A 17,178-nucleotide genomic window follows, 5' to 3' on the forward strand; every position below is an offset into this window, starting at 1 on the left:
TCAGAGAGGAAGAGAGAAGGAGAGAGAAAGAGAAACATCAATGATGAGAGAAAATCACTGATAGGCCCTCACAGAGCACCGAGCCCGCAACTTGGGCACGTGCCCTTGACTGGAATCAAACCTGGGACCCTTGAGTCTGCAGGCCGATGCTCTATCCACTGAGCCAAACCAGCGAGGGCTCTTATTTTCTTTTTTAAATTGATTAGTAATTCCTCAAAATAAGTGGACAAATATCCATCAATAGAGAACCACATAAATTATTTTATGTAGTAAAAACATAAATGGACAGGCCAGTGTGGTTAATGTAGTATACAAATGCTCCAGGGGTGAGAGCAAGAAAAATAGCGTTCGGCTTGTCTTCTAAACACTAAAAAATTTTAGATACAAATTTGTAAATAAAGAATAGACAAAATACTTCCTTTCTGCTTTAATTATAGAATGAGGTCAAGGAAGGTAAGAAAAGCTAGAGTTCTGAAATCTGTTAAGAATTTCAATCTTCTCTATAGCGTGGTTTTCCTATACAGGACAAGATTTTAGCTGTTTGTCAGCCAAATTAACTCCCTGAAATATAAACAGAAGCATCTGGATTTTCTGTTTTTGTTCTTGTTTCTAGGAAGAGGGAAACTTGTCTAAAACTTGGGATCATTTGATGAATATTATCAGGAGTCAAGAGAACATTTTCCTTAATACAGAGTGTTTTGATTTGAACATATGATTTTTTCACTTAATGGTACTACCATTATTTCAGGGGCTTTCTTTTAAAGTTTAAATAGGACTGTGGAATCCATCACAAGTGAGAGGGTTTGGCTAATTAGCTCACAGCCTAATCCGCTCAGCCAGCACAGAGTTGTTTTGGCCCAGTGTCTTCTATGAGAATGTGTTTTTCACAGGCATTAACAAAACAACCTCATTAAGGCAAAGTCATTCATCCCGGCTCTTCCCCTTTCTCCCTCTCCTGTGCTGCTTGCACCCCATCCAATAAACCCACCCTAATCTTTATCCTAAAGAGAATAATTTTCCTGTTATCCTCTATCTTTCTGATTGTTACATTACTTAAATTATTCATTTATCTTCCCAGTGCCAGAGGTTAATATCTAAGCAGTTTTTCAAAAACTTGATTTTAGAGAGAGAAGTCATAGACATGGACAACAGTATGGTGATTATGGGGGGAGATGGAAGAGGGCTTAGAGGGGATAAATGGTGATGGAAAAAAATAAAATAAAATAAATAATTTTTAAAATAGCCTTGGCCGGCTTTACTCAGTGGTTAGAGCATACACGGGTCAGGACGTGTGCCAGAGGCAACTATCAATGTGTCTCTCAGACTGATGTTTCTCTCTTTCTCCTTCCCTCCCTCCCTCCCTTCCACGCTCTAAAAATCAATGGGGAAAAACATATCCTCAGGTGAGAATTAACCAAAAAATAAATAAATAAAATCTGAAATGTAAAAAAAGGAAGACATTTTCCAACTGGAGAGGGATGTTCTCGTGCTAAGAGAAGTGTTTATTCAATATGAATACTAGAAATCATGCATGACATGTAGCTCAACATGCATTTGCTAAGAGAGCCACCTGTAGTCAAAAATCACCAGGAGTTCTCCTGATCCTTAAAAATTAACACCAAGGCTTGCTTTCTCTGCAGGTCCTCAAGCATGTTCCACGTAATGAAGCACAATCACTACATCTCCCGATTCGGCAGCAAACTTGGGCTGCAATGCATCGGCATGCATGAGAATGGCATCATATTTAACAATAATCCAGACCTCTGGAAAGTTGTTCGACCTTTCTTTACAAAAGGTAATCAGGTGCCTGGCTACCTTCTGCTCTTGTCTGTGAATGATCCTTTTTTGGAACTCATTCTTAAATTCTGCTGCTTCAATTTTGAAATGAAGATATGAGCTAACGTGCATTATACATTTACTATATAGTAGGCACTGTTCTAAATACTTGATATTTTAATCCCACAGTAACCATGGGTGGTAAAATACTCTAATCACCTACACTTTACAAATGAGAAAACTGAGGAATAAGGAGGTTAAATAACTTGTCCATGATCCAAACATTCATAGGAGACAACCCCAGAGCCTATGTTTTTAACTACCACAACTTCCATTCCTCTGGTTAACGCACAAAGTGATTTTATGGGCATGAAGGAGAGATAGGGCTCTAAATTTAGGATCATTCAATTAAAAATTGAGTGTGTCTGCCATATGTTTATTTAAACATAGCCAACAATGTGTTTGCTAAATCACTGGCTGACATCCAGATGTTTTAACAGAAAGCAACTTATGAATAAAATTAAAGAATTTTAGAACTGGGAAGGACTCTATATGTCACTTCATCAGCCTCTGAGTTTTATAATTGAATTCACAGTCCTATAGAGGTTGTGATTTTTGTCCAACATAGCAAGTCATGGATGAGCAGAGACCAGAACCCAAGTCTCCTTATCTAGTGAGTCCTGCTGGAAATGAAGCTGTTGGGGGATATACGTAACCAGACTTTGACATTAACATCAAGGAACATAGTCATGCCTTGGAAATGTTGTCAGTGATGGCAACTGGCTAGATGGATTTTAGATATGACCATGCACCATCAATATTCTTTCCTCCATGACCTTGCAGGAAACCCAGATATCTCCTGCGTGGCTGCTGAGACAGGGAAAAGCTATGCCTGTTCCTGCTGGGTGCTGATTCCCCTCTGCTGAGCTGTCCATCACAAAGACTCAGCACAACTTTGTTGTAGACTCTTTTGTATTAGTTTCCTCTTGCTTCTATAACAGATTGCCACAAACTTAATGGCTTAACGCAACACATTATTTTACAATTCTGTATGTCAAATCTGACATGGGTCTCACTGAGCTCAAACCAAGGCATCAGCTGAGATGTGTTTCTTTCTGGAGGCTCTCTGGGAGATCTGTTTCTTTGCATTTTCCAGCCTCAGAGGCCACCCACATTCCTTGGCATGTGGCCCCTTCCTCTGTCTTCAAAGTGGGTTGAGTCCTTTTTATATCACATCTCTATGACCATCCTTCTGTCATCACATCTCTTTCTAACCTCAACTTAAAAAAGGTTTTCTGCTTTTAAGGACTTACATGATTAGGAGGGCCCACCCAGATACTACACAATATTCTCCCCATCTCATGGTCCTTAATTTTAATGATATGTGCCAAGTCCCTTTTTCCATGTAAGGTAACATATTAACAAATTCCAGGGATTAGGGTCTGGACAACTATTCATATTGGGACAGATAAGTCCTCTTATGCCTGACAAAATTGCAGAATAGGTTAATGAGAAGAGTATAGGGTACAGGATTATAGGTTATGGATTATATTCCAAGCTCTGCCACTTTACTAGTTATATTACCTCAGACCAGTCACTCAGCCTCTCTGAGCTGTAGTTTCCTTATCCTTAACAAGTAATAAACACTATAGAACTTGAATTCTAGAGTTATTATAAAAAATAAATGAAATCATGCTGTAAGATCCTATAGAAATAGAAGTTTTATTTTACTTTATCATTTGGTCCAGTTATATTAGGAATATGTGAACTAGTATTTAGGAGCAATTAACTATCATATACCATTATTCTCTATTCTGACATGCAAGAATTGATAGAAACTCTAAACTCATCCATTTGTTTAACAAACTACTGTCTTCTCATCATTGAATAAGGTACCCAGAACACAATAAGAAACGAGATATGATGCTGGCCCTCAAGGAATTTATAATGGGAGAGGGAGCAGAGTACCTTGCCAGACACCCTCCTCAATGATGTGTATGGTTGAGGCGGGTGCAGAGATTACAGAGCACAGACCAATAGGCCATCTAAAGCACACTGAGAGGCCCTGGCCAGTGTGGCTCAAGGACTCTGACTTTAATAGCAAGTCTGAATAATAAAAAACATAAAAAGGAAGATTGCTCCTAGAACAAAGAGAGAAAGGGGGGCTTTAAGAGTTAAAATCTCAAGATACATCATCTACCATCAGAAGCCACTAGCTACTCAGATAGTCAGAAGCAGAGCAGAGGGTGAGATCAGAGCCAGTGCACTCTACCTGTTTTCATTCATTCACTCATCCGCTTATGCACTCCTCTATTCAACAAATATGTTGTGAGGGCCACTAAGTACTATGGACTTGAAGTGTAGTGCTAATGGCAGGTTGTCACTGCCCTTAAAGAATTCCCAGTCCAGGGGGGAAGACTGCTAAGCAAAGAATCGCTTAGCTATTATGACATTGTTTAAGTAAAATAAATCTGGAAGTAGTTTGAAGAGAAACCAAAATTAAGAGAAAAGCACTCTTAATAACTTATAAGACTAGCATTTTAAACATATAAATTAAATTTAAAAGGAACCACATTAGATGAAATAGTTAAGGTAGAGTTTGACTGGTTCTGTAGCAACATCCTGCCACCTGTTGAAACATAAAATAATATCACCCTGGACAAATCTAAACCTTCTTTAGAGAAAAATATATACAGTAAATATGAAGAAAACACTACTTTTTTATTTATGACCACAGTACTAAATGTTTCACTTGCAATCTCACAAATGATTTACCATAGCATGAAAAGTTTATCTTTGAATAGTTTGTTTAAAATAAGATTCGTTAATCCATTCATTTTTAATAAAGGTGATCCTTATAGAAAATTGGGAGATTAAATAATATGAAAATTTTATATTTATTTTATATGTGTACTTATTGAATTTAAAAGTATGGATGATTAAGCTCTAAACATAAAAAGCCAAAATCGCCTGCTTGTATGGCTCACTCTCTGATGTGCTTTCTTCAGCTTTGTCTGGCCCTGGCCTCGTGCGCATGGTGACAATTTGTGCTGAATCGATAATAAGGCACCTGGACAGGCTGGAGGAGGTCAGAAGCGAGCCGGGCACTGTCGATGTGCTGACCCTCATGCGGCGCATCATGCTGGACACCTCTAACATGCTCTTCCTGGGGATCCCCTTGGACGGTACCGAAATCTTCATTTTCATTACTTGACATTCTGCCCTTTACTTAACAAGGGGATAAGAGGCCTGGCAGCCTCAAGTAAACCATTCTGTTTTCTACATGTTCTTCTTTCAACATTTCTAAGGTTTCTTAAGGTATTTTTCCCATTGTGTCTGCCTTGTTCACTTATAAGATATAAATTTCTGTAAAGCAGGGCCATCTATTTCTTTTGTATCTCTCATCATTGCTCTAGGAAACAGAATTCTACCCAAGTCAAAACTCACAAATGTGATCAGTTCACTTGGTCGTTAATGTATCCTCCCACCAAACAAACTGATATATTTAATCATTTTCAACCATTCTTTTGGGGCATGATACACACACACACACACACACACAAACACACACACACACACACACACACCTAAATATACATACACACCCCTCCCTCAAAGCTACTAATTATGAAAACTTTGATTCTGTATGATGATGATGTTGTTTGCAGCTGCAGGAAATAAGTACAATAGCTATGATTAATTACTTTAGTATCTACCATGTACCAAACAGTGTAAAAAGTTGCTTTACATACAGTTTGTCATTTAGCATTTTTAACAACCCTAGCAAGATGTCTCACTCAAGAAGCCACTTTCCTTACTACTATAGAAAACAAACATTAAAACACATACAAGCAACTCTACCACCACCTAAAACAGTGATGGTGAACCTATGGCACGCGTGTCAGCACTGACACGCGTAGCCATTTCTGATTACACGTGGCCGCATGCCGAGGATGAAACATTTGCTGCTCCTGAGGATGAAACATTTGAGACTAGAGTCTTGGAGTTAGTTTTTTCCTCAAAGTGACACACTACCCGAGTTATGCTCAGTTTTTTGGCGAAGTTTGACACACCAAGCTCAAAAGGTTGCCCATCACTGACCTAAAAGCAAACATTAATTACTGGGCTTAATTCCATTCTGCTGTTATCCAGCTTCATGTGATTCTTCCTGAATTAATTTTTTTAATATAATTTATTTATTTTTTACAGAGAGGAAGAGAGAGGGATAGAGAGTTAGAAACATCGATCAGCTGCCTCTTGCACACCCCCTACTGGGGATGTGCCCGCAACCAAGGTACATGCCCTTGACCGGAATCGAACCTGGGACCTTTCAGTCCACAGGCCGACGCTCTATCCACTGAGCCAAACCGGTTTTGGCCTTCCTGAATTAATTTTTGCAGTGTTTATTGGTTCATGCATTTATACAACAGATATTTATTGATTGCCTATTTCATGTCAGGCTCTAGGTTCTGGGTATAGAGCAGTGAACAAGACAAAGTGCTTGGCTTCAGGGAGTTTACATTTCAGTGGATATACGAACAGTAAACAAGTAATTATCTATATATACTTATTGTAATATATAAAGTAATATAGCAAGCAATATTACTTTGCCTATAATATATTAAGCAATAATAAGTGCTCTGAAGAAAAAACAAAGCAGAGCGAAGGGATAGTAAGTGAAGGGACAGGTCAGTGGAAGTGGACATGGTTCTCAGGGAGAGAGTGGTCAGGGAAGGCCTCTGCAGAGAAGACATCTGAACATAAGCCACATACAGACCTGAGGGGAAACGTTACAGGCATGAGAACAAGGCATAATTTAACACTTGCCCACACCTGCTCTAACACCTGCTGCCTGATTTACCACATAGGGACTACAGACAAGCCCTAAGCCCTCCCTCCCTCTTCTCTAGCTCTCCTTACCTCATCTCCCTGCTCTTCAATTACTCCTCACAAGAGCCACAGGAGCCCCCATTCACTCTATTGAATTTTAGTCACACCTTCTTGCCTGATCCCCTCACAAACATGGACTCCAATCCCAGCTTGCCTGTTTTATACACATCTTTCCTCAGGTTTGCCAGGAACATGTTTTATAGGTCCCTGCCCCTCGGTACCCTGCTAACCTAGATTCTTACAAAGGATCATGTAAGGGAACTATAAATTTCTGTTGACGTATGGATACAGACTGTGATGCTAAGAACCTGTATAACTAATGCAGAGTTATTTTATTTCCCTTCTCCTCTCCTGGTCCTTGCTAAACTCTGTTTGTCTCAGGGACCCAATGAAGATGAAAGAACATCGCCCTGGGATCCGACAGAACTGGGCTCTAGCCCAAGGATGGGCTGCCACACTGCTGTGTGGTATTGGGCATGCTTCTCAATCTCTATGAACTGCAGTTTGTTCATCTGCCAAAGGATGACACTATTGCTCCCCTAGAAAGATTGTAAGGATCAAGTGAAGTCCCTTTTGCAAAGCATCTTGCACAGTGGCTCGCATTTAGCAGCTGAAAGTCAATGTTTGTATAATTTGGAAAAAGCCGGGTTTTCTCTTCCCTAGTTTTCAATTTACTTAAAAAACATTTATTAAGAGCTGACCTATGCACAAGGCTCAAGGCAAGCACTGAAGACACTAAGATGAATTCTACATTCTAAACCAAACATAAATATGAAAGCTATGTGAGGAATGCTATGAAAAAATCTGAAAAAAGCACAATGAGGCGAGAATACAATGAAAAACTATTAATTAGGTACATAATCCAAGTAGATTATTCACCTAATGGCTCTGCTTAACGAACACCAAATGAAGTTTAAATGTGACTGTTGGCAGCCTAACAGGAGAGTGGTGTGGCTTTTTGCCCTCCCAGATGCCAGAACTGAGGCCACAACAGCCACAATTACCAGTGATCCTTTTATTCCTCACTGTCCAGAAAAACAGGAGAGACACGGATCATGTCAAAGATGGGCATGTAAGATTTGAGACTCTATTTAATACTAAGCTTAAAACTGGCAAATCTCTGGTCAACTTGGTCAACTGAAATGCCAAGCAGAATAAATTAGTGTGTTGCCTTGTCTAGTGTCAATAACATGGCTAGAACGCTGCTGAAGGTGGAACCTTGCCCAGCTTAGAATCCCAGACTGGTAGGAGAATCTACGGGGGTCTTTTCTGTTCAGAGTACTCTTCTTGGGCTCGTTTTTGCTCAATTGCTTTATTCTTTTTTGTTTGTTTTTCCAGAAAACGCCATCGTCATTAAAATCCAGGGTTATTTTCAGGCATGGCAAGCTCTCCTTCTCAAACCAGACATCTTCTTTAAGATTTCTTGGCTATACAAAAAATATGAAAAGTCTGTGTAAGTAACACAAGTTTGGAAAATTTGTCTGTGAGATTGAATTGTTTTTTATTGTGTCTTTGTTATTGTTTCCCTCTTCAGCAAGTTTTCTGGCCACAAGGGCCTACAAGAGAGATGTTGATGAAGCTGCTGATGTAACACTTTCTACATCAATTTGGCTGATGTGGCTAGACCAAAGAGTAAAGGAAACCTTGGACCAGGGCAGCTTCTCAGCAAAGGGGCCAAGTGGGAGGTCTGAGAGCTCCATATCTGGAACTAAAACATTGCAGTGTATTTTGAGTTGAACAGAAGGGCTGGATGAGCCTGTCATTATTATCTGTCAAAATTATCTTTGCATGTTTAGAAAAAATGGAAACATGAAATCCTCTCCTAGTTGTGTCAACTTAATTCAACTTGTAGGAATTGACAGTAGTCTCAAAAGAATTTTTTCATAATGAACTTCAATAAAATGTGTGGGAGTTTTATTTTTTTTAATTATATATCTTGTGTATTTAGGGATCCTAAAACCATCATTAAATGGCTTTGCTTTGATCTTAGACTAGTCTAGCAAAAAACCTAGACAAATGCCCAATGGCCTTAGTTAATCAATGGGTGTGTTTTTTAGTGGAAGTAGCCAGCCACTAAACACTGCCACCTCTAAATCACCAGTGGAAAGCCTGTGGGATTTAAAGGCAGACAGATGTGATTTGTAACCTGTACCTATCACTTAGTAACGAAATGATTTTAGGAAGTTATTTAAAGTAAAACAGAACCTGCCTTCCAGAGTGGAGATATAAGTTAATGAGATCCTATACATAGGGCAATTAACACAGAGCTTGGGCTATAGTAGGCACTAAATATGTTAGTTTCTCCTTCCCTATGTTCATTTTAAATTCCCCAGCTCTAAAAGTTCCCAAACTTGATCGAAGACCCAACTTTATCCCGTTCGTATATTTTTAAGTTCAATAGTATTAGTCTCCAGGAAGGAAACCAACTTGATGTTGCTTTACATATTCTCATATGGTAAATGAGTATTATATGATATTTCTACCACTGCTCATTGTGACTTGAGTCACTAAGATAAAAGATTCATTCATCACTTCGCTGGTGTCAGGTTTGGTGGTAGTTCTTGGTCATGTGTTTGACTTTGGTCTTGGCCAGGAGGCCCACAGAAACTCATTGATGAGACTGTATAACAGTTTCTCTTAGGTTTCTAAAGAAATAACTTAGCTATATATAACATTTGTCAGTTGTTAGTGCACTAGTTTATATCTCCTATGATGTAGAGCAGTAAAGACCTAGAGAAATGCTCTAATTTCCTCCTCTCCATGGCCCTGCAATAAAGCCAATATCTTTATTGAGGTATGATTGACATATTAGTTTCATGTGTATAACATAGGGATTCGATATATATATATATATCGATATATATATATATATATATATATATTGCAAAATGATCACCACAATAAATCTAGTTAATATCCGTCACCATATACCAGTATAGTTAAAAAACTTTTTTCCTTGTGATGAGAACTTTTAGGATCTATTCTCTTGACAACTTTCATATATGCAATACAGTGTTCTTTATTATTTATAGTCACCATCCTCTACATTACACCCACAGGACTTATGTATTTTATAACTAGAAGTTTGTACCTTTTGACCACCTTCACCTGTTTGGCCTGTCCCCCCAGCCCCAACCCCCCACCTCTGGCAACCACCAGTCTGTTCTCTGTATCTATGAGCTCAAGTTTGTGGGGTTGTTTTTAAGATTCCACATATAAGTGAGATCATACAGTATTTGTCTTTATCATGCTAATACCTTAAATATATACTTATGGAAAGGATTCTGGAATATCTACTTCCATCCTTACTTATTCAATTTTATATGTTTGCTACTTTTAATTCCCAATATTATGGTAATATTGTTTTCTACTTTTTATTTTGGCAAGTTTGAGGCTTTTCAGTCACAGAACACCTTAATAAGGTGTTTGTATTACATTTACTGTAATACAGAATATTGTTCCCTGAGATTGGGGCGCACATCCATGAACATATACACTTAAAGACCAAGCCAAGAATAACAGAATTTAGATCTCAAGGTGGCCTCATTGTTCATCTAGTCTAATCCCTTTACTTTAAAAGAGAGGTAAGACTCAGAGACTTACAGTAGGTTTTGTAGAAAGAAAACAACCTGGACTAGAACCTGACCCTTTGTCCAAGGAGCTCTTCCCTCTCCCACACTGTCAAAATGCCTATACATATGTATGCAGCCATTCATTCAGTCAGTCATTATTTATTAGTATTTATTATGTGGCAGATACTGCCAGGTATGAGAATAAGTATTAAAATTAATGAACAGTCACTTGAGTTTACTGTGTAGAACAGAAATCTCAAACTCAATAGTCTTGCAGGCCAGGCAACAGAAGCAGGCAGGGTGGATACAGGACAACAGAAAATGGAGGTGCCCGTGGCAAACTAGAACGTTCATGTCCGCACTAGAGACAGTCGCTGGTTTTGGTTTGGAGTTTTTCATTTATACACTGTGCTGGCCAAATAAAAAATCAGAAAACATGACTGGATTTAGCTTTTGGTATCAGTTTCTAACCCTTAACTAGAGGTTACAGCCTTGATTTTGCTATCTGTGCCTAGAAACTCTGGTTCCTTAACATGAAGTATAATGTATCTGTAATTTAAGGACATTTGTAAAGAATTAAGTATTAATTCAGTTATTCATAAGCACTGATGGTTTAAATTACAGCAAATAATTTTATTTAAGTAAATGGAAAATTAATCAATTTTTCTACATGTCTTAACTGGGTACAGATAGATTATATTTTGACTCTTTTTTCCAGCAAGGATTTGAAAGATGCCATAGAAATTCTGATAGAAGAAAAAAGACACAGGATTTCCACAGCAGACAAACTGGAAGACTGTATAGATTTTGCCACTGAGTTGATTTTTGCTGAGGTACTGACCTGAACTAACCATAATTTTCACACAACACATGTGTAAGATTTTTGTGTCAGTGTGTAAAAATTTCCTCTTGTAATTGTGTTGCACAGTTCGGCTTCTAAGTATTTGCTCCAGCTCTTTTATAATATCCATCTCAAATGGCCCACTCATTAGACATTCTGGTGAGACTGACCTTTCAGACTAAAGCTACTGTGTCTGCAAAATACAAAATATGAAAATGGAAGAGTCCAAAGACACTAAATACATAGAAAATTTCTTATTAATAGTTCAGCTTTTAGCTGAAGATCATGAAAAATGTTCATAGTCAATTACTGACATGTAATTTGTATGATTGCACTTTGGTGAGGTTGCTGACTCTTGAATGTCACCTCCTCTCCTTTTGTGAAATTTTTTTTCACTTTTCCAATTTTCCTCCCCTCTTTCAATTATTCAGAAGCGTGGTGACCTGACAAGAGAGAATGTGAACCAGTGTATATTGGAGATGCTGATTGCAGCCCCAGACACCATGTCTGTCTCTGTGTTCTTCATGCTATTCCTCATTACAAAGCACCCTAACATTGAAGAGGCAATAATGAAGGAAATCCAGAGTGTTGTTGGTAAGAATTCATCAAATAAATAATAAAGCTTAGAAAACAATTTCTTCTGAATATCAGCTTATGTCCTGAAAATCTGATGTCAGACAAAATCTTTGTAATAATCTACCCAGAGAACAATAAAGCAAGTCATTTTTGTCTCACTTTCATGGTGCCAGATAGATTAAAAATATCATTATTTCTGTGTTTTATTTTATTATAGAAATAATACATGCTCACTGAAAAAAATCAAATGATGGAGAGATGTATAAAGTAGAAAGTGACATCCCCTAGTTCCTTCCACTCTCCTCTCCAGCCTCATTCCCATTCCCCAGGGGAAACCACTGTGCATTCTTTTTCTTATGTGCACATAAACACATCTCTATGGTCATATTTGTTTGTATTTTTAAAATTTTATCAAGCACAATTTTTTGCCTACCTTATCAGTGACAAAGGCTTTTGTGGGTTCAATTAGGGAAATGGCTATCATTTATAGCAGTGTTTCTGGATTTCAAGCAGTCCATTTGCAAACGAATTTCCAGTTGGTGGCAGAGGAGGAGGAGAGACAGGGGAATGATGGGCTTTCCACTCCCCCAGTCCAGTGGTGCTGGCCTCTCCTCCCTTGACCCATTCCTCCTCTTCTGTAAGGGCCCCTGGGGCCCCTGCTCAAGCAATTTCCAATATTACCTCTTCCCTTCTCTGCCCCAGCCTCAGCATCATTCTGCCCACTGCTCCTGACATCATCAACCTTCCATAGAAACGCTATCAGACACTGAAGTCAGAATTGCTTTCTGAGAGAAAACAGAATTCCTTATTTGGAATGTCCTTCACATGGGTAATCTTTTTAGGAGCATACTCTGACATATGTAGCAAGACATCAATAATGATGTAGACTTTTCTCTCTTGACTTTGCCCAATCCTTGTGAAACAAGTTATTTGGTTATGGAAAGATACTATTTTTTTTTAAATAATTTCAATGCTGCTTGAAATAGTTGACAAAATTTAAATATGTGAGGGAAGGTGTCTTCAAATGCATGGCTGAAGGTAGGAAATTGCCTGGCAAGTCAGATAACAAGAAGCCAGAATAGCACCCAGGCTCCAAATCCCAGAATGTCCCCATCAGGTTACAGGTACTATACCAGGTGCAGAGCACAGCGGTGAACAAGCCAGTGTCATCCCTGTACTCATGGGACTCATGGACTGGTGGGAGATTTCAACAAGCAAGCTCAGTGTAGTTAAGAGAGAGGATCATAGGAGGTGTTCAGGGAACAAGTGGGAGCGGGTGGGAGAATTACTCTTGAGAACACGGCCTTTCATACAATTTCCTTGAGAAGTGAAAAGTGTTTATGACCCATGATGTCCCTCTGACACTTCAACAGACCTCTGCAAAGCACATGTGTCTGTGTTGCCTCTAGATATACACTCATAGTAATTCCTTCCTAGGGTACGCCTTTGCTTACCTTCTCCGTCATGTTCCCTTCTACCTCTTCATCCCAGGTGAACACGCTCCATAGACCCATTAGAGTATACAAGGAGCAGCATGTGAGGGGCCAGGCTGTTAAGAGTTCTCTGACCAAATGAGACCTTTCCTGCATGGCATAGTTGTACAGGAGACAGGGCTGCCTCAGGACCCTGGTCTATTTTTGATTCTGCAAAAAGTGGTAGCCCATTTGAGGATACTCTGAAGCTTTACCAATTCTTGGAGTAATTCGAGCTTCTTTGACTAGTGTCAGGCCAGTCTGAGACAGTGGGGGTGTCCTTCAATCCCCAGCACACCCAGGGCTGATCTGAGGTACCCATTTTTTTGTGGTGAGAGGGGGCTTCTTGCCACTCTATCACAACAGGTTGTTCTTAATAAGATGGGGAGGAGAGGCCATCAGTGATGTGTTCTGGCAGATGACTGCACGGTTAACCAGAGGAGAAAATGTCACTGAAACTGACCAAAGTCACTATCTTGCTTTGACCAGAGAGGAGTAAATTTCCCCAAGAATTGAGAGTAGGGAGCAAAACACAAAGACTACAGAGGCCAGGCAGGTAAATGTTTGGAGCAAATTGGGTAGGTCTACATGAGACTGCAGAGGGATTGCCTCTCTAAAGGCTCATCAGCCACTCTACTTTAGCCCTTTGTTGCCATGTGGGGAGGTGAGTCCAGTGTTACCTGGATTTTTAGAAAAATCCAGGCTTTTCTATAAAATCCAACAGCTTTTAAGATAATTGGCTTCAAATATGAATTTTTATAAAACACTCTGTAGGCCAAATATAACATATTTGGCCCAGATTGGCTGGTTTGCATTAGAATTATAAATGTATTTTTTTTTCCAACCAAGAGCAAACTGTTCAGTGGAAGCTATAGAAGTTTTAATGCCCATCACATGTTTTTAAACTAACATTACCTCTTTGTCCTTTTTATCTGCTCCCATAGGTGATAGAGACATAAGAATTGATGATATTCAGAAATTGAAAGTGGTGGAAAACTTCATATATGAGAGCATGCGATATCAGCCTGTTGTGGACTTGGTCATGCGCAAAGCCTTACAGGATGACATCATTGATGGTTACCCAGTAAAAAAGGGGACTAACATTATCCTGAATATTGGAAGAATGCATAGACTTGAGTTTTTCCCCAAGCCTAATGAATTTACTCTTGAAAACTTTGCAAAAAATGTAAGTGCCCTTCCTTAAAACCAAGTACACCACTCTTTAAAATGTCAGCTGTTAAATCCTCTCTGGTTCTGTGTTTGCACCATGTACATTTCATTCTGTTCACTTGTTACCCTCTGTATCCTCACCAGAAACACATATTTTTCCTAGCTTGAATCATGGCTACCACATTTGTCTGCAAGCCAAGGATGCTGGGTCTCTAGCTCTGGGAAGTATCTACATGGTGGCCACATAATAGGTCAAAATGTGAAAAAGTCAAGACCTGAATTTGACTAAAACTAGGCAAATTTTGTTTAACCCAACCAACTACTTTTCTATTTAAAGTTACCAGTTTGTTATCATGTAAATTCAGCTACAGCAGTACCTAAACCAAAAAAAAAAGTCCACTTCTGCTTCAGGTGGAAATCAAATGAGATCAAAAGATTTGGTCTTTGTAGTCTGCCTTTGGGTCACCAAATGGCCCCACAAGCACTACTTCCCATTCTAAACAGGACTCGGTAACTAGAAGAGCTTCAGCTTTTTCTTCTTCTGTCATTGAAGTATACTGGAGATCTGCTTCCTTCCTGTCAAATTTCAGGCAATGATTTTTTTAACCCATATTATCCAGATAGTTCCCTTAAGTGCCTTCTTTTTCCATTTGCATATGGTATAGAAAAATGATAATCCAGTTCTCTAATTTTTTTCCTGTTTCTGTATGAGTGACCCATGCCATGTTGATCAACAAAACTTACTGGGCACTGGCCGGTGTGGCTCAGTTGGGTAGCATGTCATCCCATGCACCAAAGGGTCACAGGTTCAATTCCCAGTCAGGGCACATATCCAGGGCACAGGTTCCATCCCTAGTTGGGACATGTGGAGAGGCAGCCGATCGATGTTTCTCACATCGCTGCTTCTCTCTCCTTTTTCCTTCCTTTCTCCCTAAAATGAATAAAAAACATATACTTGGGTGAGGATTAAGAAAAAAAGACTTAGTGGGAATCTACTATATGACATGCACTATGCAAGTCCAAATGTGAACAAGACAGAAGATGTGGTATCCATTAATTTTTTGCATAACTAAAAATATTTAGATACTTGGCACTACTAGGTCAGAAATCTGCAGCTTTCCCTAAATGTCATCAAGTTATATGACATTTCACAAAAGTAGTCTTTGCTTTTTTGATTTGCAGAACAGTAGTAAAGTTGTGGCCATCTCAGAGAGCTAGTTGAGTAACTAGCTGTAATAAAATGATTTGCATTGCTTTACCCAGCACATTTATATGAAAATCAAAACTGGGTACTGACCAAGGTTGTGTGTGTAGCACAGGGAGTGAATCAAACTAGATGGACAAAGGAGCTTACCTGGGTTACAGTCATTCATCTCAGTGAAGGAGCAGTATGGCTCAGACCCCAAACCAGAGCATTCTGATTGACCAGTATTTTCAGGGTAAATCAAACAGCGACTATATGATTCTAGCCTTTAAAACTCTAATTGTCTGATCATTTTCATAGGTTCCTTACAGGTATTTTCAGCCATTTGGTTTTGGGCCCCGTAGCTGTGCAGGGAAATACATCGCCATGGTGATGATGAAAGTCATCCTGGTTACACTTCTGAGACGATTCCACGTGCAGACACCGCCAGGTCGAGTATGTGTTGATGAGATGCAGGTAAAAAATGACTTGGCCGTGCACCCAGATGAGACTAGCAACTTCCTGGATATGATTTTTATCCCAAGAAATTCAGACAAGTGCCTCAAATGCTGAAGAAGATTGGTCAGTACCTACTCTGGAACACTTCTCATCAGTAGTTCACAAGAAAACCATTCATCTTTGCCAGATAGCATCATCCTCATAGTGAACATTTGGTGGTCTATGGCATTTTACAGGCATACCTCCTATAGGTTGTCAGCAAACTAAGAGACATTGGTCGCCTGATCTTGTCCAAACCAGAGAAACAGAGCAAGAGAAAACACAGAGGCCAAGAGTTTGCAGGGGAAATGGTCAGTGAAGAAACTGCAGTCTTAAAGGCCCAATTTCATAACACGTGTTGGAAAAAAATAGACCATCAGCAAAACTTACATCTGGCTGCCAATGAGATCGCCACTGCCCTGCCCCAAGAGCAGCTGAATGTCTGGGGCAGAAGCACTCAAGTTGATTAGAAAGACCAGGCCAATGTCTGGGTGCCTAGAGCCAAACACACCTACTAGTATGACTAAGTATTTGATTTGGTTTCAGTGGGACTGTAGCACTCATAGTCTTTGGAAAAATACAAATTCAGCATTTGACTTTTCTTATGAATTATATTGAATTAACTTATTTATCCACATGTGACTTGTCTGTAGCAAAAGTTAAATAGTTAAAAGACTATCCAAAAGTTAAATAGTTAAAAGATTATCCTTTCTCAGTCTCTCAATTCATTCTTCAGCCACTTTCCTCTTCTATAATAGATGCAGATTTGGGTAATACAAGGTAACTTAGTAATTACTCAAGTGAAATATAATTAGGACCATATATCTGCTATAGGAACAGAAAGTCACACCATGCATTTCAAATTCAAATGTTTTTTCATGTGTGCATTGTTTCTTAGCTCCATTAGTATGGCTAACCAAGAGATAACTTTAAATAATGGCATTCAGTAACTTTAACAGCAGCTCCAATGATTTGGGAGAAGAGAAGTCCTCTAAATCTATTTCTAATTCCATAGCCCAGTGGGTTCAAACTTCTATGGAGTGCTACTCCCACTGCATTATCTTTCCCCCTCAATATTTCCCCCCTCTCTTTCTATGACCCCAAAGCCAAGAGCAACAGATTAGTAGAGAATGTGATCAGTGTAGAACCCCTGCAACCATTATTTATCCTACCTCAGATTTAATAGTTGCTGTAGAGATT

General features: G+C 39.1%; 1 protein-coding gene and 2 long non-coding RNA genes across 4 annotated transcripts in view; 1 reads left to right on the forward strand and 2 right to left on the reverse strand.

Moving 5' to 3' along the window:
• Window positions 1-16,545, forward strand: part of LOC103287429 (aromatase) — a 30,238-nt gene extending 13,693 nt beyond the window's left edge. The window contains exons 4-10 of the mRNA XM_008143146.3: window positions 1,641-1,795; window positions 4,785-4,961; window positions 8,005-8,119; window positions 10,957-11,071; window positions 11,511-11,673; window positions 14,072-14,313; window positions 15,802-16,545. Coding sequence (XP_008141368.2) covers window positions 1,641-1,795; window positions 4,785-4,961; window positions 8,005-8,119; window positions 10,957-11,071; window positions 11,511-11,673; window positions 14,072-14,313; window positions 15,802-16,053 — 1,219 coding nt within the window. The 3' untranslated portion in view covers window positions 16,054-16,545. The remainder of the gene's footprint in view (window positions 1-1,640; window positions 1,796-4,784; window positions 4,962-8,004; window positions 8,120-10,956; window positions 11,072-11,510; window positions 11,674-14,071; window positions 14,314-15,801) is intronic.
• LOC114231982 (uncharacterized) overlaps window positions 1-17,178 on the reverse strand; it is a 158,699-nt gene that overhangs the window by 90,654 nt on the left and 50,867 nt on the right. The gene's annotated exons all lie outside the window — the stretch shown is intronic.
• LOC114232017 (uncharacterized) lies at window positions 7,960-12,330 on the reverse strand. Its single transcript, XR_008556128.1, has 2 exons — window positions 12,089-12,330; window positions 7,960-8,093 (listed from the first exon to the last, which is right to left on the reverse strand). It is a non-coding gene; the product is annotated as an uncharacterized LOC114232017 (long non-coding RNA).

Source organism: Eptesicus fuscus, chromosome 5 (assembly GCF_027574615.1).
Source record: "Eptesicus fuscus isolate TK198812 chromosome 5, DD_ASM_mEF_20220401, whole genome shotgun sequence".
Lineage (NCBI taxonomy): Eukaryota > Metazoa > Chordata > Mammalia > Chiroptera > Vespertilionidae > Eptesicus > Eptesicus fuscus.